At 56.9% G+C, this 20,378-nt stretch overlaps 1 protein-coding gene and 1 long non-coding RNA gene across 3 annotated transcripts; one reads left to right on the top strand and one right to left on the bottom strand.

Moving 5' to 3' along the window:
* Positions 1 to 366: 366 nt before the first annotated feature.
* On the top strand, positions 367 to 10,071 carry FES (FES proto-oncogene, tyrosine kinase). Of its 2 annotated transcripts, XM_082736124.1 has the most exons (19): positions 367 to 915; positions 1,352 to 1,567; positions 1,789 to 1,962; positions 3,315 to 3,411; positions 3,522 to 3,705; positions 5,029 to 5,166; positions 5,247 to 5,366; positions 5,515 to 5,637; positions 5,781 to 5,967; positions 6,089 to 6,172; positions 6,572 to 6,781; positions 7,045 to 7,167; positions 7,556 to 7,609; positions 8,029 to 8,147; positions 8,442 to 8,536; positions 8,635 to 8,758; positions 8,994 to 9,151; positions 9,242 to 9,364; positions 9,754 to 10,071. In XM_082736124.1, the coding sequence occupies exons 2-19, from the start codon at positions 1,361 to 1,363 to the stop codon at positions 9,894 to 9,896; spliced, it is 2,463 nt and encodes an 820-aa protein (XP_082592250.1). In that variant the 5' UTR covers positions 367 to 915; positions 1,352 to 1,360; the 3' UTR covers positions 9,897 to 10,071. The 2 variants fall into 2 exon arrangements, with proteins under 2 accessions (XP_082592250.1, XP_082592251.1); XM_082736125.1 differs by lacking the exon at positions 7,556 to 7,609 and having other exon boundaries at positions 613 to 915.
* Positions 10,072 to 19,784: 9,713 nt separating this feature from the next.
* On the bottom strand, positions 19,785 to 20,375 carry LOC309867354. Its single transcript, XR_014313126.1, has 2 exons — positions 20,084 to 20,375; positions 19,785 to 19,964 (listed from the first exon to the last, which is right to left on the bottom strand). It is a non-coding gene; the product is annotated as an uncharacterized lncRNA (long non-coding RNA).
* Positions 20,376 to 20,378: the final 3 nt, after the last annotated feature.

The following is a 20,378-nucleotide window of genomic DNA, read 5'->3' as shown; positions in this document are numbered from 1 at the left end:
GATGATGACCTGCTTCCCTCCAGGTGGACCCAACGCTGTCTCCCACGGAATTCTAGGGCCTCCTTGGGGGAGCGGTGGGCTGTGGAAGGAGGCAGCCGCTGGGGACAAGCCCCAGGGTATGGGACATGGGAGCCCCAAGAGGAGGACAAGCAGAGCGCTTCTACTCCCTGGGCCTGCTCTCCAGCAGGGCGGTCCCCCTTGCTCAGGATCTCGCTTGGCTGTAGGGCTGAGGTCTGCGGTGGGGCCTGACTAAAGCCAAGATGGATGGTTTTCCGCTGGCCGGTGTCCTGTCAGGAAACTCCGTACCTGTCGACTCTCCTGCCCTAGACCCTCTGCCCTAGGCCCTCCCGGGACCGAGGTTCCCTTGGGACAGGAAGCCCCTGCCTCGGGTAGGGGGCTGGCAGCCGGCTCCCCAGAACCTGTGCCTGAGAAGGAGGCCTCTCCTCGGGGATATTTACTTGGAAATTTTATTCACATGTTGGCTGGCGCCTGAGCGCTCCTTGGGGAATCCGATGGGGTGGGGAGGCCCGGAGCAGGCTTCCCCCTCCCCCTTCTGGGCCGCCCTGGCCGGGCGCCAGGCCCCCACCGCGCAGCGGCAGCTTCCCCGCGCTCCCGGGCGCTGCCCAGGCCCTGGGGGCGCCGGCAGGCGGCTCTCCGCGCGGCCATTCTTCCCCGGCCCCCTCCTCCCTTCCGTTTCCGCGGCCGCGCGGCGCGCTGGGCAGGGGGGCCGACAGGCGTTGGGGGCGCCGGCCCTCCCGCCCGCCCCTTCCCCTCGCCGGGCCCGCCCCGGCCGGCCAGCCGAAACCGCGGCAGGAGGAAGCCGAATCAGGAACTGGCCAGGGTCGCCCGGGCCGCAGTCGGGCAGGAGTCGTCCCGGAGGCGTCCTCGGCAGCCCCGGAGCAGCTGCCCGCGCGGGTAACTCCTGCCGCGAGACCCCGGAGGTGCACGGGGGGCGGGGGGCAGCAGGGGCCGGGGGTGCGGAGGGGGGACACCCCCCCCCGGGTGGGGCGCGCGTGGCACGGCAGGGGCCCGGCTCAAGCTGTGTCTGCCCGAAGCCCGGAGGAGGGTCCCGGGCGCGCCGAGCCCCTGGGAAGGGTGCGGGTAGGAGGGCCTGGGGAGGGAGGGGTTCCCTGGCGCCAGGCCTTGGCCGGAGACTCGGGAAGCAAGGAGGGCCGGGCGTCCCAGGCCAAGTTGCCGTTTTGGATCTATGGCTGCATTTCAGAAGGAGAGGACCCACCTCCTGACGAACGGCAGCTCCTTTTTGCCGGGCTGCCACCCCCCTCTCTGGCCGGCCCCTCCATCCTCAGCTGCCGCCTTACCCAGCTGTGGACCCTCCTCTCTCTGCCCCCAGGAGGGCACCATGGGCTTCTCTTCAGAGCTGTGCAGCGCCCAGGGCCACGGGGCCCTGCAGCAGATGCAGGAGGCCGAGCTGCGGCTGCTGGAGGGCATGAGGAAGTGGATGGCGCAGCGGGTCAAGAGCGACAGGGAGTATGCAGGGCTGCTGCACCACATGTCCCTGCAGGACAGTGGGGGCCGGGGCATGAGCCCCAACAGCCCCATCAGCCAGGTGGGGATTCTGAGGGACCCTAGGCCTCCTCGTCCCCTTCCTGCCTTCTACTGACAGGAATTTCGGTGGCGCGGGAAGGGGGATGGGGGAAAAGGGACAGTTCTGCCTGCCTGTCCCCTTCCCTATCCAGAGCCCACTGGGGAGGGTTGGAGGGTTGGCAAGGCCCGGGCCAGGGAGCCATTGGCCCCCACTCCCTGTCTCGCCTGTCCCATGTCGTACAGTCCTGGGCAGAGATCACCAGCCAGACAGAAGGCCTGAGCCGCTTGCTGAGGCAGCACGCGGAGGATCTGAACTCAGGGCCCCTGAGCAAGCTGGGCTTGCTGATCCGGGAGCGGCAGCAGCTGCGCAAGACCTACAGCGAGCAGTGGCAGCAGCTGCAGCAGGACCTCACCAAGGTGGGTCGGTGGCCCTGGGCTCCCCCAGCCGTGGCTGCCCAAAGACTGAGAGTAAATGGGCTGGTTTTGCACAAGAGCCCCTGGATTCACGGGGGAAGTGCAAGTCCCTGACCGCAGGCCTGCCCTAGCTTCCGTCCCTCCTCCCTGCTCCTGGGCTGGTCTGTAACAAGGCCTCTCTGCATTTTCTGTCCCCTGAGTGCGGCCCGAGCCAGGTGCTGGGGGTAAAGGGGAGTGATTGAGCCACTGCCTGCAGGGCGCGCGCATCTGTAACCCCCACCCCTCACTGCCCTGCACCAGCTGGCTCTGAGGCCCGGGAGAGCAGTTCGGGTTGGTCTGTCTGCTGTTGGTCTAGGCGGGCTCCTCGAAAGGCGTCAAAGATACCACAAGCAGCAGTGGGGGCCCCCACTGTGGGGACACGGAGGTGCAAAGTCAGCCCACCGGCATTTGAACCTGGCCCTGCTGCTCGGGTCTAGAGGTTGAGCGATTGGAGCAGGTTGGAGGCTGCTCAGCCTGCCCCGTTCCCAGGTTCCCAGTGCTGGTCAGCACCCCTGTGCCACACCCCTTCCACCTGTGCCAAACCCAGCCTTCCCACGGACCCACAGCGGCCCCTGGTGGCCACTGTCCACCCACCGGCGGGCTCCCCAGAAGTGCATCTAATTCGGGGGTCAGCCTGCTTTTATGGGGTACTTTTCCTGGAACCCAGCCATGCCTGTTTGTTCATTTTCCCGTTACCTGGGGCTGTTACAGATCTATAGTGACAGAGCGGATTCCAACAGAGACTGAGGAAGTGTTTACTTCTGGCCCTTTAAGAGATTCGTCTTGTCTTTCCTTTAAGTTGTTGTACAGACCGGGGAAACTAAGATTTAGAGGAAAGGGAGGGAACTTACCCAAAGGATCCCAGTGCATAAACAGGGGAACTGGGATCAGAACTTTGCTCTTGGCCATCCATTGTTCCTGCCACCAGGAACAGAATTTGCAGGAGTTGATGCAAAGTGAAAATGCGGGGCCTCTTGACAAAAAATTATGAAGAGTTTCAAGATGGCACCAACAGAGCGTTAAACCAAGCCCTGGCCACACGTGCCTCCAGGTACCACTCTAGGTCAAGGAGGGCCAGGTGGAGCCTGCCCAGCGCCCCTCTCTGCCTCTCCCAGGCGCCTGCCCTCACACCAGCTCCTCTGCTCTCACTTCAGCAGCAGCATTGGGCCCCAGAGGCCTGCAGGCCCTTCCCGGGGGACAGACAAGGGTGCGCAGCCCGCCAGGACTGCAGGACCCTTGCAGGGCTTTGCCTCAGGCCGAACTCTTCTGGTCCCGAAGGAGCTGTTAGCCCACGCTGGCCCCTCGTCTCTCCCCAGGCCCACAACCAGGACATCGAGAAGCTGAAGAGCCAGTACCGAGTCCTGGCACGGGACAGCGCCCAGGCCAGACGCAAGTACCAGGAGGCCAGCAAAGGTGTGTGGCTTCCCTTCCTGGGAGAGAGGGAATCCCAAGCCAGCCCTGACCCCCCCATGGGGATCTGTCCTTCTGTGCCATTCCGCATGACCTCTCCTTGCCCCCCGCAGACAAGGACCGAGACAAGGCCAAGGACAAGTATGTGCGCAGCCTGTGGAAGCTGTTCGCTCATCACAACCGCTACGTGCTGGGCGTGCGGGCCGCGCAGCTGCACCACCAGCACCACCACCAGCTCCTGCTCCCCGGCCTGCTACAGTCGCTGCAGGACCTGCACCAGGAGATGGCCTGTATCCTGTAAGTCGCAGCCCCAGCTGCCCCTGCCCTGCCGTAAGCCCCACCGCCAGCCCCAGAGGCCGAGTCTGCGCGGGGGAGCAGGTGCTGGGTTGAGATGTGGAGTCCGCCGGCTGGTGTCTGGGTCACGCTTTTCCAGGGTCCCTCTTGCAAGGTGTTCTTGTATGAACGGAGCACTATTCTAGGCTCTGGGGTACAGCAGGGAACAACACAGACAAGAGCATCTGTCCTCTAGGGTCGTTCACGGTACTGGAGAGAGAAAAGAGTAACGACGAGGGGCAGCATGTGTGGGTGGCAGTACAAGGAACAGAGAAAGGCAGGGGAGGGGAGGCGGGCAGGGAGGAGGGAGAGCTTTCCATAGAGTGCTCTGGGAAAGCCTCAGAGATACTCAGGTAAATGGGGGTGGACGGGGTGTTTGGAGAAAGACCGTTCCAGAAAGAGGGGAACGCAGGTGCACGGGCTCTGGCGTGGGAGAGTGCCTAAAATCCGGGAGCAGCAGGGCAGCCAGTACAGGCCAGGCAGAGGGAGGGGAGGGCCAGAGCCGGCTGCGAGGCCAGACGGGTCCAGGTTTGGGGCACTGCCGGATGACGGAGGGGCCAGGAGGCCTTTGGGGGACTTGGGTGCTGCTGTGTGGAGGAGAGAATTCACGGGGCCAGGAGGGGGGCTGTTGCAGGAGTGCGGATTGCTGGGCCAGCGCCGTCTCCGTTAGGGGTACTCCCAAGGCAGAGCCGGGCCGGTTCTTCATGAACCAGAAGTGAGGTGTGAGATGGTGTCTGGGGAAACTGGGGTTTCCGCTGACTTACGTGGACATGAAGGAGAGAAACGGGTTTGGGAGACAGGAGTTTGCCTTTCAACTCCAAGGGTTACGGTGTCTCAGGGACGTCTGGCACGGGACGTTTGTGTAGGTACGTGGCCGTGTGAGGCTGCAGCTCCGGGAGGGCCTGGGACTGGACACGTGGGTGCAGGGCCAGCAGCATGGCAGAACCCAGAGCCCCCAGACCCCCAGTGTGGGGCTGGCAGCCCGGGACAGGTGCACCTGTACTTGCATTTACCGAGCAGTCCGCGCGCACCACACGCTCTGCACCCCAGCTCTCACTGGGTCCTTATCACAAGGTCTAGCGTCCCGGTGGCACACACGGGGAAGCGGAGATAAGGGAGACATTGAGTAACTTGCCTGTGGTCATTTATTTGGCTGGTAAATGAGAGGGAGGGGGGGCTCGAGCGCTGGCCCCTCCAAAGCCAGCGTCAGGGGCCCCATGCTGCGCTGCGCTGCCCAGCCTGGCCCGGCCCGAGGCCCCACTGACCAGGGCTCCCGTCTGGGCGCAGGAAGGAGATCTTGCAGGAGTACCTGGAGATTAGCAGCCTGGTGCAGGACGAGGTGGCGGCCATTCACCTGGAGATGGCGGCAGCGGTTGCCCGCATCCAGCCCGAGACTGAGTACCAAGGCTTCCTGAGACAGTATGGGTAAGCCCCTCCTTGCTCCTGCCGGGTAGCAGGGCTTCTAGCCCGTTCCCGTTCGCTGACGGGGCACTGTCGCCCCAAAGGTCCACACCTGACATCCCACCCTGTGTCACCTTCGATGAGTCACTGCTTGAGGAGGGTGAGCTGCTGGCTGCGGGGGAGCTGCAGCTGAACGAGCTGACCGTGGAGAGCGTGCAGCACACGTGCGTGGGGGCCGGGGGCTGGGCTGGGGGGACGGGTGGGGGGCAGTGGACACCGCCTCTGCAGAGCTGTGGCCCACCAGGCTTGCTTGGCTCCGCGGCGGTGCATCTGAGGGGCCCGGCTCTCACATGGCCCTTCCTTCGGGCACAGGCTGACCTCAGTGACAGATGAACTGGCTGCGGCCACGGAGACGGTGCTCAGCCGGCAGGAGGCGGTCACCCAGCTGCAGCGCGACCTCTGGAACGAGGAGCAGAACACCCAGCCCCGGGAGCGGTGAGCGCTTCGCCCACCCACGGCTCGCCCACAGCAGCTTCCTGGCCTGCCCCCCCTCGCCCGCTGGGCGGACCGCTGCTGGCTGCTGACCCAGGGCTGAGCCCCTCTCCCCTCCCCTCCCCGTCCCCCCCCACCCCCTGCAGGGTGCAGCTGCTGGCCAAGAAGCAGGTGTTGCAGGAGGCGCTGCAGGGGCTGCAGGTGGCTCTGTGCAGCCAGGCCAAGCTGCAGGCCCAGCAGGAGCTGCTGCAGGCCAAGCTGGAGCAGCTGGGCCCCGGGGAGCCCCCGCCCGTGCTGCTCCTGCAGGACGACCGCCACTCCACGTCGTCCTCGGTGAGCTGCCTGCCACTGCCCGCCCTGCTGGCCTCGCCCGCCCGTCCCCGGGCGCGCTCCTCACTTTTGCCCTCCCCCTCCCCAAGCCTGGCCACCCGCTGACGTCTGTCCCTGGCCTCAGGAGCAGGAGCGAGAAGGGGGAAGGACACCCACCCTGGAGATCCTTAAGAGCCACATCTCGGGAATCTTCCGCCCCAAGTTCTCGGTGAGTGGAGCCCAGCCTGGGCCCACAGCTCTGCCCTTCTCCAAGAGGTGGGCTGGGCCAGGGGTCTCCGACACGTACTGCTAAGCAATGTGTGCTGCAGCCTTGGTACCCCCGGCTGTCCCTGCTCCGGGAGTAGTTGGGCAGCGGGAGCCTGGAGGAGAAGGCAGAAGCCTGGTTTGAGATCAGCCGGCCCGGGCTTCCTGTCCCAGCTCTGCCGAGAGCGAGCCTGACTCCGTCTGTTGCTGGCTCCCGGGGCTCTCATGGCACGCAGGTGGTTTGTGAGGACAAGGGACATATGTGAGAGAGAGAGAGAGAGACCCCAGCTCACCCTTGTCTGTCCTGGTGGCCTCCCCTGGCAAACTGGTGGAATGACCTTTCCTTGCCCCCCATCCCTGCCAGCTCCCTCCACCCCTGCAGCTCGTGCCAGAGGTGCAGAAGCCGCTGCACGAGCAGCTGTGGTACCACGGGGCCATCCCACGGGCAGAGGTGGCTGAGCTGCTGACACACTCCGGGGACTTCCTGGTGCGGGAGAGTCAGGGCAAGCAGGAGTACGTGCTGTCTGTGCTGTGGGACGGCCAGCCCCGGCACTTCATCATCCAGTCCACTGACGTGAGTGAGGCCTGCCCTCTGGCCTTCCCTGCCTCGCCCCCCGCCCGCCTCCACGGGAGAATGGCCTTGGAAGGGCAGGAACTGGCTGCTACGTCCACTGCTTCCTTGGCGGAGCTGAAAGGGGCCACAGAGAGCACCCCGTCTGTGCCGCAAGCTCAGGTCTTCTGCATGGGCGCCCCGCCCAGCGGCTTCAGGCTTGCAGTACAAGCGCCCCACCTCCCCCCACAAGGAGGCCGTTGACCCTGGGTTCCCCTGCCCCACAGAACCTATACCGACTGGAAGGGGACGGCTTTCCCAGTATCCCCTTGCTCATCGACCACCTGCTACGCTCCCAGCAGCCCCTCACCAAGAAGAGCGGTATCGTCCTGAACAGGGCTGTGCCCAAGGTGAGCCTGTGCCTGGCCCCGCCGTGCCACCCAGGCCACACAGCGTCAGAGCAGGAAGGGTTTCCCAGGCTCCTGTCTATATGGGGGTGCAACGTGATTCCACCCTCCTCGGGGCCAGCTTCCCTCTAGGTTTGGAATCTCAAGGCCACGCCCATTCCATGGGACACACACATACCCGCAGAGCTGAGCCTCCCTCATGGAGGGCACCTGCCTGGTCCCCAGAGTCGTCTAAGTGTGATCCTGAGGCTGCCCAGCCCCCATTTTTCAGACCAATAAACCGAAGTGCTAAGAAATGAAAAAAAGCATTGGTGGGGGACGTCTGGTCCCTTGCAGGGCCCAGCACCCATCCCCTTACCGACTTCCGACCCTCCTTCCCCTCCCTCCCCAGGACAAGTGGGTGCTAAACCACGAGGACCTGGTGTTGGGGGAGCAGATTGGGCGGGTGAGTTGCATGCCCTTATTTTCCGTCCACCACTTCCGCTGGCACCCCCATGCCTCCTCGCCCCACCCAGGCAGGCCCTTTCTCCTCAGGGGCAATACCCATGAGCTGTAAAATATCTCCTAAGGAAAGAGTCACTTCCTTAAGAATCAGAATGGGTTTTCAATTCAAGGGAAAAATCTGGGGGTTTTCTGTGTCACTTTTCCTTGTGAGTGTGGCATGTCTGAGGTAACATTTTCTCCCTATCCTGTGCACACCACCTTGGCTCCCCCCCCAGGGGGTAGACGCCTGTGGAGCACAGCTGAGCAGTCTGGGTGTGGGGACAGTGAAGGGTGGATGGGGACAAGATGAGGGCCAGCCTCTGGGAGTGAGGAAGAGGACCTGGTCTGGGGACAACTGGTAGGAGCCTGGCGCCCTTTCAGGGGAACTTCGGTGAAGTGTTCAGTGGACGCCTGAGGGCCGACAATACTCTGGTGGCCGTGAAGTCTTGTCGGGAGACGCTCCCACCTGACCTCAAGGCCAAGTTTCTGCAGGAAGCAAGGTGTGTGATAAAGCAACAATCCCACAGTTCCACATACACGGGGTTCCTCTGTGCATGGCATGAGGTGACATGCTCAGCTTAATCTTCATGCCCCTCACCCCGCACTGCACAGGTGGTATCCCTGCCTAGTGCCGAGGGGTAGAGGTCCAGTGACCCACCTGAGGGAAGGTATCTGGGTCTGCTGGCCTCACAGGCCATGCTCTCCTCATCTACTGCCTTCTCCCGGCTTCCCTTGGTCTCCCTGGGGCTCCTGGGGCTCCCCGAGCCAGGGTGCTAAGTGGTGCTGCCCCCCAGGATTCTGAAGCAGTACAACCACCCCAACATCGTGCGTCTCATTGGCGTCTGCACCCAGAAGCAGCCCATCTACATTGTCATGGAGCTTGTGCAGGGTGAGCTAAAGAAGCTGGTCTACCGCTTTGTGGGGGGGGGGGCAGGGGGGGGAAGCAGCCGCCCATGGCTCACCTGGTCTCCTGCTGCCCACCCCCAGGGGGCGACTTCCTGACCTTCCTGCGGACCGAGGGCTCCCGCCTGCGGATGAAGACCCTGCTGCAGATGGTGGGGGATGCGGCCGCGGGCATGGAGTATCTGGAGAGCAAGTGCTGCATCCACCGGTGAGAGCTGGAAGGGTCCCCCCTCAGCGGCCTGGACCCATCTCTACCCCCACACCCCCGCCACCCCTGCCCAGGGCAGGCATGGACTCCAGACCTGGTGGCTGGTGGCTGTCTGTCCCCCGTAGACCAGGGGCTGGGGCTGGTGAGCAGCTCTGTCCAAGGCCGTGCCTGGAGCGCGGGGTTGGGCAGGGGTCGTGGCTGCATGGACACTGTCCCCCTCCCCGCCCCCACCCAGGGACCTGGCGGCTCGGAACTGCCTGGTGACAGAGAAGAACGTCCTGAAGATCAGTGACTTTGGGATGTCCCGGGAGGAGGCCGATGGGATCTATGCAGCCTCCGGGGGCCTCAGACAAGTCCCGGTGAAGTGGACAGCTCCGGAGGCTCTTAACTATGGTAGCCGGGCCTTCCCCGGGTGCCACACGGCTGGGCCCTCACTGCGGCTGCGCAAAGGGCCGCTCACGCCCCCCCCCCCCCCCCCCGCAGGACGCTACTCCTCAGAGAGCGACGTGTGGAGCTTCGGGATCCTGCTCTGGGAGACCTTCAGCCTGGGGGCCCCCCCGTACCCCAACCTCAGCAACCAGCAGACACGGGAGTTTGTGGAAAAGGGTAAGGCGTCCCCGCATAGTGGCCACTTCGGACCCACGCGGTTCTCCCGAGGCTCGGGCTGGGCTCCCCGGGGTCCCCGACCGCCCTGAGGGCACAGCGAGGGTCATCCCGTGGCTGCCACCAGACACCCAGTGCTGTCGCGCTAACCCGTCACCGCAAGGGCGGGAGGACTTCCCGCGTCCCTCCTGCTACGACCAGTCAGGCCTGCAGAGCCGACTGCGTGCTGTGGGACCGGGGTCAGGGCCTCTGCGTCCTCGGGGCCCTTGAGGAGTGGCACCCCGAGAACACCCCTTGTGGCAAGCAGCTCCCCGTGCTCCGGGAGCACCCCAGGGGCTGCCGGTCCCCCGCCCACTCCTCACGCTGCCACACCGGAGTGCCTGTCCCCACAGGGGGCCGCCTGCCCTGCCCCGAGCTGTGCCCCGACGCCGTGTTCCGGCTCATGGAGCAGTGCTGGGCCTACGAGCCCGCGGAGCGGCCCGGCTTCAGCGCCATCTCCCAGGAGCTGCAGAGCATCCGGAAGCGGCACCGGTGAGGCCGGCCGGGCTCCCGCCCGCCAGCTCGTACCTCCCGCCCTGCGGCTCCCGCGGCCCGTCGCCTCCTCCCAGGCCCGGCCCCGGCTCCTCCCCACTCCGTGCTGCCGGCAGCCACGCAGCTCCAGTCGGTCGGCCCGTCCCTGCGGAGATAATAAAACCACTTGTGTCCACTGAGTGCTCTCGGCATGTGCGCTCCTCCGGAGGGCAGGCCTGAGGAGGAGGAGGCGGGGCCCGTGCTGTGGCCGTGGGGAAGGGGGGGACCGGCAGTGTCTGGGGTCACAGTTGACCTGGTCCGTAGCCCCTGGATGCGAGACACGGGGGAGAGGGAGACCGTCTACAGGCTTCTGGCGGTGGCGATGTCCTTCCTGAAGGAGTGTGGCGGGCAGTGGAGCAGAACTGCAGGAACAGTGGGGAGTTTGGAGAGGTCGCTTCTTAGGGGCCTGTGGGGATGTAGGTGTGACACAGAAGTCTAGAAGCCCTGGGTGGGTCTGGCGGCTCAGTGGGTTAAGCGTCTCCCTTGGGCTCAGGTCATAATCCCTGGGGTACCCGGATGGAGCCCCACATTGGTGTTGCTGCTCCTCCTTTTGCCCCTCCCCCCGCTGTGTGTTCTCTCTCTCTCTCTCTCTCTCTCTCTCTCTCGCTGACAAATAAATTTTTAAAAAATAAAATAAAGAAGTCTAGAAGCCCAGATGGAGGCAAAGCCTGGCCACTGATGTTGGAAAGTCACTAGCTGACAAATGTCGGAGTAGCTGACATGATAAGTGTGACAGTCATAAGAGACTCAGGGGAGAGGGGAGGGGAGCCAGGGAAAACGAGTCTCCCTAAAAGGGGGCTGGGGTGACTGAAGAGAGAGAACATGCTTCCCAGGGAGCTCATCCATCGAGACAAGTCTACTGAGCAATGGGGTCGCAGAGCGGGGAACTCTCACCTCCTCCTCTAGGTCCATAAAGACCCCCAAAATCTATACTATCATCATCAGAAACTTTCCCAGCAGCACCAGAGAAGGGCACGAAGACAAAGAGGTATGAACAAACTGAAAAGCAGAAATCGGGAAGGATCTCTTGCTCCCAAGAACAAGGCAACAAGAACTTTGAGGTAAAATGGCCTTCCCTTGAGAAAGCTGAGGAAGTAGTTCACATCTATTTTTGACAGAGATAAAAAACACTGTAACTTGTGTAAACAAGAGGAAATCAAGTTAGAGTGTGATTAAGAAAAAATACTAAGAAGTCTTTATCATTAGAAGTGATAAAAAGCAGAACCAAGGAACTTCTGTTTTCTGGGTAGGATGTGGTAGGTGGGTCTCCACAGACCATTACTCCCATTGCAACAGCTAGGAGGAAATGACCTAGAAATCATTTTTATTTTACTTTTCTAATTAAAAAAATTTAAAAGTATTTAAATATTTTAATTTAAATATTTAAAATATTTTAAAGTATTTTTAAAATATTTCATTTATTTATTTATTTATTTTTTAGAGATTGATCACAAGTAGGCAGAGAGGCAGGCAGAGAGAGAGGGGGAAGCAGGCTCCCTGCTTAGCAGAGATCCCCATGTAGGGCTTGATCCCAGGACCCCAAGATCATGACCTGAGCCGAAGGCAGAGGCTTAACCCACTGAGCCACCCAGGTGCCCCTATTTATTTATTTATTTATTTATTTTAAAGATTTTATTTATTTACTTGAGAGAGAGACAGTGAGAGAGAGCATGAATGAGGAGAAGGTCAGAGAGAGAAGCAGACTCCCCATGGAGCTGGGAGTCCGATGCGGGACTCGATCCCGGGACTCCAGGATCATGACCTGAGCCGAAGGCAGTCGTCCAACCAACTGAGCCACCCAGGCGTCCCTATTTATTTATTTTTGAGAAAGAGAGAGAGAGAGTGCATAAGCATAGGGAGAGGGAGAAGCAGACTCCCTGCCGAGTAGGGAGCCTGATGCAGGGCTCAATCCCAGGACCCTGGAATCATGACATAAGCCAAAGGCAGACACTTAATGGACTGAGACACCCAGGTGCCCTGAAAATTATCATTTTTTTTAAAAGAAAGAGGAGTGGTGGAAGGAATAAGGACCAGATGAACAAAATTTCCAGGGGGAAAGATACCTTCCAAGGTGAACTTATGATAGAGAGCCTGGAAAGCCAAGCCAGTTTTCCCCATGGAACATTTGCTGAGTTCTGGAGCACTGCGGCCAGCTGAGTACTGGTTGGGCTAGAAAGGCAAGTCCCACAGTGCTGCAGTGTTTAAAAACGTGGTGGGGGCTAAAATAATGACTGCCCCACCTCAAAATACTGGCCAGATTTTGAAGCTGGGTGGTTTGGGAGGCTAAAGAGCTAACCTCAGAATTTCAGAAAAGAATTTGAAGGACTAGAGCAATACGGGCTGGCCAGGCTTTCAACCCCAAATCCAAGAGGGTCACTCTTAAGGGACAGGGACAATCCAGAAAAAGATTGAATTTTATCAGAACTGTAGCTCTGCCCCAACTCCTCTCAGTGCCCGATTACATTGAGGTGACTGGCTCCCCTGGGATGGAGGGTAAGGGAGAGGAATAACATAGTCTGAAGTCCTACCCTTTTTTTTTTTTCCTTTTTGAAGATTATTATATGTTTTTTATTTTAATTCCAATGTAGTTAACATAGTATTAAATTAGCTTCAGGTATTCAATATAGTGATTTAACAATTGTATATATTACTCGGTGCTCATCAATATACCCTTCTTCTATACCCCACATGCAACCTACAATCAGAAATTATAAAACATGCACACAAGGGGATAGAAAACGGGGCCTATGAACAGGAGAAAAAAGAAACAATAGAAGCAGACCTACCGATGATCCAGACATTGGAGCTGGCAGACAAGGACTTAAAAATAACTATAGTTAATAGTTATTAACTATTTGTGAACTTGAAGATGGATTAATAGGAGGTATCTAATCTGAGATATAGGGAGAGGAAAAAAGAAAAAAAGAATAGAGAAAGCAGGGACAGCTGGGTGGCTCAGTCAGTTAAGCATCTCACTCTTGGTTTCAGCCCTGGGGGTTGAACACAGGATGGAGCCCTGTGTTGAGCTCTGTGCTCAGCAGAGAGTCTGCTTGAGGATTCTTTCTCCCTCTGCGTCTGCCCCTCCGCTGCCCCACTTTCTATCAAATACATTGGGAAAAAAAAACAAACAGAGAAATGGGAGCCTAAGGAACACACGAGATTCCCGTATATGAGTGATGGAAACTCCAGAAGGAGAGCGAGGTTAGGACCGAAATAAACCGGAAGTGACCAAAATGTCTCTCTAGCAATAAGGAACAGACCACGGGTGCGCATACCAACATTGACAAATCTCAATGACACGTCGACGAAAAAAGCCAGATGTGAAAATGTGCCTTCTATATGGTTCCATTTCATGAAATTCAACAACAGGCGAAACAAAGCTATTGAGACCTCAGCCTCGTGGTTGGAGCTGAGGGTTACCCATAGGAAGGGGTGTGAGTGCAGGGTCACAGCCCCACCCAGTATCCTTACAACTTCGCACGTCCCTCCATAAGCTGTGTAGGCAAGGCCTGAGGTGACTGACTTGAGTCTTGACAGAATGAACAACAATTCCTCCTGCAGCAAGGGGGCCACAGGCTGCCGGGTGGGGAGGCTCCCCATCCATGGGAGACCACCACGAGCCCATGCCTCATTCCATCCCTCTAGTTCCGGTGGAGTGCAGGGCTCGACACCTGCACCCCACCCCCACCCCCGCCTCCTCCTAGAGAGCAGCCTGAGGCCGTGCCCCTGCTCGGCCATAGTTTACAGTTGGCTCCTTCGCCACAGTGACCTCCCACCATACTTCCTGTCCCGGTCCCTCCAGTTCTATGTCCTCCTGTGGGACTAGGGGTGTGAGAAGTTGGCACCATGCTGGTCTTCCTTTTGCCATCTGTGAGTAAAAAGCCATCTGGATGCCCTGGGGCTTGTTGTCTCCTTCCCAGCTGAGTCTATGACATGAGGCAGTCTATGGGCCTAGTGACGGCAACAGTGACTTATGGCCCCATTAGCCCCGACACGGCACTTCCTGTAGGACCAATAACTCCAGTCTCTCTGGAGAAGAGACAGGACTGTATGGAACATCAGGTCAAGGAGAAGAGAGAAATCTGCCTCCCTCAGTGTCCGCTTTGTGCTGACGTGTTTGGTGACGTCAGAGACAGGCAGTCTTTGCCATCATCCCTGATCCCAAATGAGTTCCATTAGCGTGTTTTGCTTTGTTTTGTTTTGTTTTAAAATTTTACTTTTAAGTAATCTCTACCCCCAACGTGGGGCTCGAACTCCCAACCCCCAGATCAAGAGTCACATGCTCTACTGACTGAGGCCACCAGGAGCCCCATACATTGGTGTTTCGGGTTAGAAGTCAAAGACAGAGTTTCTCACTGAGGTGAAGAAAGCAGTACTGCTCACCCTCTTACTATGACTACAGACGGAATGCTACCTGGTGATCAGGGGCAGTCCGCCACTCCGAAATACAATGGGGTCCACTCTTACAGTGAGTGAGACAGGAGGGAAATGAGAGATTGGAACAAAAGTCCAGTGAATGGGACGCCTGGGTGGCTCAGTTGGTTGGACGACTGCCTTCGGCTCAGGTCATGATCCTGGAGTCCTGGGATCGAGTCCCGCATTGGACTCCCAGCTCCATGGGGAGTCTGCTTCTCCCTCTGACCTTCTCCTCGTTCATGCTCTCTCTCACTGTCTCTCTCTCAAGTAAATAAATAAAATCTTTAAAAAAAAAAAAGTCCAGTGAAATCACAGAAGCAAGACTCATCTGACTAGCAAACGAGGGTGCTTTGCCCCACAGGCTGACGAGGAATAGAGGTCCTCCGGGTGCTTCACAATTGACCCCACGCTCCATGCCCCCCTGGCTACAACCGTGCCAGCCAATGTCATGGATGTGGCAGAGGAAGATATAAAGATAAGTTAGGGCTTGTGCAGTGGGTCTTCACGGTTATACTGAAATGGCAGCCTATCCAAGATGAACTGTCATCTGACGGGCATCCTCAGATCGTGCTGCGAGAGGCTACCCTTTCCTTTCAGTGCTCGGGAACCAGCATTCATAATGGAGACCACGAGTGTCCAGATAACAAAAAGTCATCCGAAGTCAGCTCGAACGTTTGCTGAACACTACTAGGCTGCAGGAGAAATGGAGTCTTCTCTTGCTCTCTGAGGATGTCTCCGGGAAACTATTCAGCTACCGCATGATAATTTTTCCAGAATGGAAGCCTTGGCAAAGGCCACGATAATGCACCCCAGGCCAAGGCTGGGTGGAGAAACCAGGCCATCTAGACCTGACTATTGTGCCAGGGGTTCCCGGCAGAGGAAAGTGATATTCTTACTGTGACCCAAAAAAAAAAAATATCTTTCTGGTTATCATGTCCTGGGACGGTCAATGGGACTTAATCACGTGGGCCATAAGTGCGCCAGCTTTGCCATGTCCTCTGAACAGACAGGAGAGACACCAAAAAAGCTCTGACCCTCCCACTGAAGTTTGTGCTATTCGGACTACAGTTGGACCCAACACTTTCTGCACTATCCTAGACCCCTTTCGTAGACAAACTGGGGCTAGTTTGGAGGCCAAGGTCCTTTTATCCCCAGGGGAGACCAGAGGCCCTATGTAGTGGCCGAGGTGAATTAGAAAACTGAGAACAATGAAAATTCCCAAAGCCTCTCAGGCCTCCCGTGGGCCACTGTGATATCGGGGCATACCCACAGGCGTGGCTGAGAGCTCACCCTTACTAGATTTGGACAAATTGAACACTGGACTGCTGTAGTTCTGGAGCAGGCCCTTTTGAGCCATCACACACCCAAGTGGTTGTAACTAATACCGTTGAATGTATTGTGGGAGCAGAAGTTTTGAGTGTGTGTGTTAACGTCTCTTGATTGGAAGGGATGTTGCCAAAGGGGAAATGTCACGATTAGGATTGTGGTCATTAGGATAGCTACAAGTGGTCACCCTGAAGCAGAGCAGGACAGGGGGATGAGGAGGGGAGCTACTGTCTTGACGAAGGAGCTAGTAGATTTAAGGGAGCTCAAGGACCTGATATCTCCTTATCTTTTTTTTTTTTTTTTTAAGAGTTTATTTATTTATTTGACAGACAGAGATCACAAGTAGGCAGAGAGGCAGGCAGAGAGAGAGGAGGAAGCAGGCTCCCCACTGAGCAGAGAGCCCGATGTGAGGCTCGATCCCAGGACCCTGGGATCATGACCTGAGCCGAAGGCAGAGGCTTAACCCACTGAGCCACCCAGGCACCCCCTGATATCTCCTTATAATAGTTCTGAGTGGCCACTAACAAAGGCCAGTTGCCTGTGGTGCCTCACAGATTATTACAAGTCCCAGAGCTCATGGCACAGACTGAAGAAGACACCTGGGTGTGGTGGGAGACTTTGCTTACTAATGCCTTTTTTAGCATCCCATTAGATCCAAAGGATGAAAAATCATCTTGCCTTCATTGGCTTGGGTTGCAGTACACCTTTCCAGTGATGCCACAGGACTAGCTGAATTCTGTGATTTGCTACCAGTCCTAACTCCTGTAGGAAGAGCCTTGTGACAACAGATTACGGGAACACGTGTCCCTGTTCACAACCCACAGAAAGCATGGTGGTTATCTCACGTGTCCACTTGGCTGAGCTGTAGTGCCCAGGTACATGGTCAGACATTATTCTGGATGTTGCTATGAAGGCGTTTTTAGTTGTGATTAACATTTAAGTTGATGGTCTTTGAGGAAAGCAAATCTCCCCCCATATTGTGGGTAGACCTCATCGAATCAGCCGAAACCCTGCAGAGAACAAGACTGACCTCTCCCAGTCAAGAGGGAAGTCTGCAGCAGATGGCTTTTGGACTTGAACGGCTCTTCCCTGGGTCTCCCACTTCCCAGCTTTCAGACTTAAAGTGTAGCATTAACTCGTCTCTGGTTCTCAAGCCTGCTGGTCTACCCTCCAGACTTTTGACTTGCCAGCTTCCATTGTTGCAGGAGCTTATTCCTTTAAACACACATGCATCCATACATCCAACTGGTTCTTCTCTGGAGACTCTTTTTTTTTTTTTTTTTAAAGATTTTATTTATTTATTTGACAGAGAACACAAGTAGGCAGAAAGGCAGGCAGAGAGAGAGGAGGAAGCAGGCTCCCTGCTGAGCAGAGAGCCCGATGCGGGACTCGATCCCAGGACCCTGAGATCATGACCTGAGCCAAAGGCAGCAGCTTAACCCACTGAGCCACCCAGGCGCCCTTCTCTGGAGACTCTTGACTAAAACAGGCTACCCACGGAAAAAGGACACTTTGACCATGAACATCAGTTGAAACAACAAGCTGTTTAGACCCATACTAAGTAAGAACAATAGCCACCTGGATTGATGATCACACAGGACATGGCCGGCTGTCTGTAACCCAGGGCTTGGCTGATAGCCCTGGACTATCGGCCAGTGCGTGTGGCCTAAGATGCCTACACTACAAGCTACACAGTGGAGTGACAGAACTCTGGGGCATGTAGTCTGGGGCACTGAACCTGGCTGGTCGTGACAAAGAGACTAGATGGGTCTCCTGCTTTCTGCTCAGTGGTACTCCTGGGCCATGACTGCTATCGGCAGCTTTTTCGAGATATGGACAGCAATTCCCATCTGCACGGTAGATGTGAGGCGTGCCATTCAAAGACTCCTAAATGCGTGGGGTTGCACATAAGGGTTCTCCAAACATCCAATCAGACAGTGGTGCTTTCGTGCCCAAGAGCACTCAGCCGTGGTAACTACTCGCAGCGTTCCCCGGACATTTCATGCCCTGTATCACTGACAGGTAGCAGGTGCCAACAAAAGACGGAATGTGCCCTTAAAGGAAAAACTAAAAAAAGGTAAGTAGATGACCGACCCTCAGCTCCCAATAGAGTGCACCCTTGAGATGAAGCAGTGTGATTTCTGAACATGGCAATTCCAGGAAAGGGCGGTTCTCATCCAGATAGTGTTTAACTATAAGGTTGAGAGGAAGAAAAGAGGCCTTGACTCACTGTAAGAGACCCAAACCCCATATTTAGTTCCCTTTACTCTTTCTTCTCCCTTCTCATCCCTACCTCCAGGAAACCAGGCTCCTGGGCCCTACAGCAGCAAAAAAGAGTCAGGGGTGAGAGAGTCTAACCTAGTGCTTCTCCTGCTGCCCTGGTTATGCCTGAGGACATTAGGCCTCTACTGGCCTGCCAGACACAAACCAGTCTAAAGTCTGTAGTACAAGTGGTGATGGACAATCCTTTTGCTCTGGGCTTTGTGCTGGCCAGTCAAGGCAGCATATTCACGGCTCCCAACAACTCTTGCTGCACTCGAATTAATGAATAAGGAAAAATGGAGTGATCTATCTTTCAACTTACAAACGGGGTAGCTCTAAGGTTGATCCCAAAGGCATCTGGGACATCATGGTTTGGCTCTAAGGAGGGAGCCTGGCTGTGGTCTGTCCTCCACGTGGGCCCGATCACTCTACTCAGAGGCACAGCTGCGGTCACTGTCATCTGATGTTAAGAATTTGGTCCAAGCTTCCATCAGCACAACTAGCTCTCTGATGGAGTGGCTATGCTCCTGCAAAGAATTCTTGGCTGGATACGTGAAAGGTTGGGGCGGCAGGAAGTAGAGCGGCAGGCAGCACAGAGCCCTGATGCCCTTGCCCAGTGCCCGAGAGGCCACGAAGGTGAGGCTTGACCACAGAAGCACCCAAGTCTTGGCAGAACGCTCCCTGCTGAGCAGAGAGCCTGATGCGGGGATAGATCCCAGGACCCTGAGATCATGACCTGAGCCAAAGGCAGAGGCTTAACCCACTGAGCACCCAGACACCCAGCAGAATGCTTTCTGATTCCGCCTGGAGCCAGAGGACAGAAGCAGCCTGACAGTGTGGGGACACTGCCACCAGGCCCTCTCTCATCCCTCCTCCTAGCTCATCTGTGGCGCTTTCCACAAGGCCCCTCCCTCCATGTCAAGGGCAGCTGCAGGCCGTGAAAACGGCTCTATTGTTGCTGAGTTGGCTCCCTAGCCACGGAGAGACCTACGTCCTCATTGCTGATCACCCCGTCCCCAGTTCACTCTTGTCCTCTTACTTGGGAAAGCTGACACCACGCTGGTCTTGCTTTTGCTGTCTGTGTGAGTAGAAAGCTATGTGGATCCGTGGGGGTGGGGGGGTTGTCCTTACTGGCTGAGGCTAGGGAAATGCGGCAGGCTCACCTAGCAGCTTCCGCAGTGACCCTTGTGGTCTGTTAGCCACCATGCTGTGCTTAGGGACTGCTTGACCTCTTGACAGAGAGGATCATTTTGAGGGTGATGGGAATGTTCTGTTTTGATTGGAGTGGTGATTATCCTTGTGCATATATTTATTAAAACTGATTAAACTGTATACACTTAAGACTTGTGCCATCATGGGGCGCCTGGGTGGCTCAGTGGGTTAAAGCCTCTGCCTTCGGCTTGGGTCATGATCTCAGGGTCCTGGGATCCAGCCCTGCATTGGGCTCTCTGTTCCGTGGGGAGCCTGCCTCCTCCTCTCTCTCTCTGTCTGCCTGTCTGCCTACTTGTGATCTTTCTCTGTTAAATAAATAAATAATTTCTTAAAAAAAAAAAAAAGACTTGGGCCATCAACTGTGAATTAGATGTCAAAATTTTAAAAACCACCAAAAAAAAAACCCCCAAAACAAAAAAAAAAAACCAACAGCCCACCAGGGAACAAATAATGAAAATTATGATTGCCAAAATGAAAAATCCAGTAGAGGGCTGGAAGATAAATTTACCTGAACACAGGGCAAAACACAGAGGCCTAGGGAACCATGAACCTAGCCTAGGTCTAACACCCTAGTACCGGGCCTTTCGGTTTGTAAATAAACCTAGAGGAATGTTTGTGGTGATAAAAGAGATAGGAGTTAAAACAATGAGATGACAGTTTAATATTTTTTTTTTAACTGTGTAAGCAATATTCAACAGTTTGTCACTGATAGCACAATCCTTTGGGGGAACAACAGATCTCCAAGTAGGCTCACACAGGTCTCTATCTTTAAGGCCCAGGTAATCTCACTGCTGCGAATCTGTCCGAAGGTAACACTCTAAGAAGAAAAATGTGGAATTCAGGAAGATGTTCACTGCGTATGTTTATGACGCTGCAAAATTATGAACCACCCAGACGCCCGGTGAAAGAAGAACCACCAGGAAGACGGTGTCTTACTGATGGGCTGGCAAGCACGGAAAGGGATCGTGATCAACGCACGTGTGGGGAGGAGCAGCACCCCTTGGCCTGAGAAGCGTAGCCGCATCCAGTCAAGGCGGCCCGGCGCAGAACAGGGCGCGCTCGGAAAATGGGCTTCACCGCTCGGCGGCTGAAATGGAGGAACGTTTCCCCTGCTGCTTGGCAATGCGCGGACGCTAGTAAGATCCAGAAAATAAAGTTGCGCGCCCCTCCCGCAGGTTCCGCAGCGCGCCCAGGCCCGGCCCGGGTTGCGGCTGCGCACTGCGGCCCCGCT

Source organism: Mustela nivalis (assembly GCF_964662115.1).
Source record: "Mustela nivalis genome assembly, chromosome: 6".
NCBI lineage: Eukaryota > Metazoa > Chordata > Mammalia > Carnivora > Mustelidae > Mustela > Mustela nivalis.
The sequence above is the reverse complement of the archived record's forward strand: the minus strand, read 5'-3'. Positions and strand labels throughout refer to the sequence as shown.

Excerpts from the sequence above, each read along its gene's own strand:
- FES (XM_082736124.1), top strand. The coding sequence starts at position 1,361 with ATGGGCTTCTCTTCAGAGCTGTGCAGCGCCCAGGGCCACGGGGCCCTG. Across the intron at positions 3,706-5,028 it reads CAGGAGATGGCCTGTATCCT|GAAGGAGATCTTGCAGGAGT; the intron begins GTAAGTCGCAGC and ends GTCTGGGCGCAG. Across the intron at positions 9,152-9,241 it reads TCCGGAGGCTCTTAACTATG|GACGCTACTCCTCAGAGAGC; the intron begins GTAGCCGGGCCT and ends CCCCCCCCGCAG.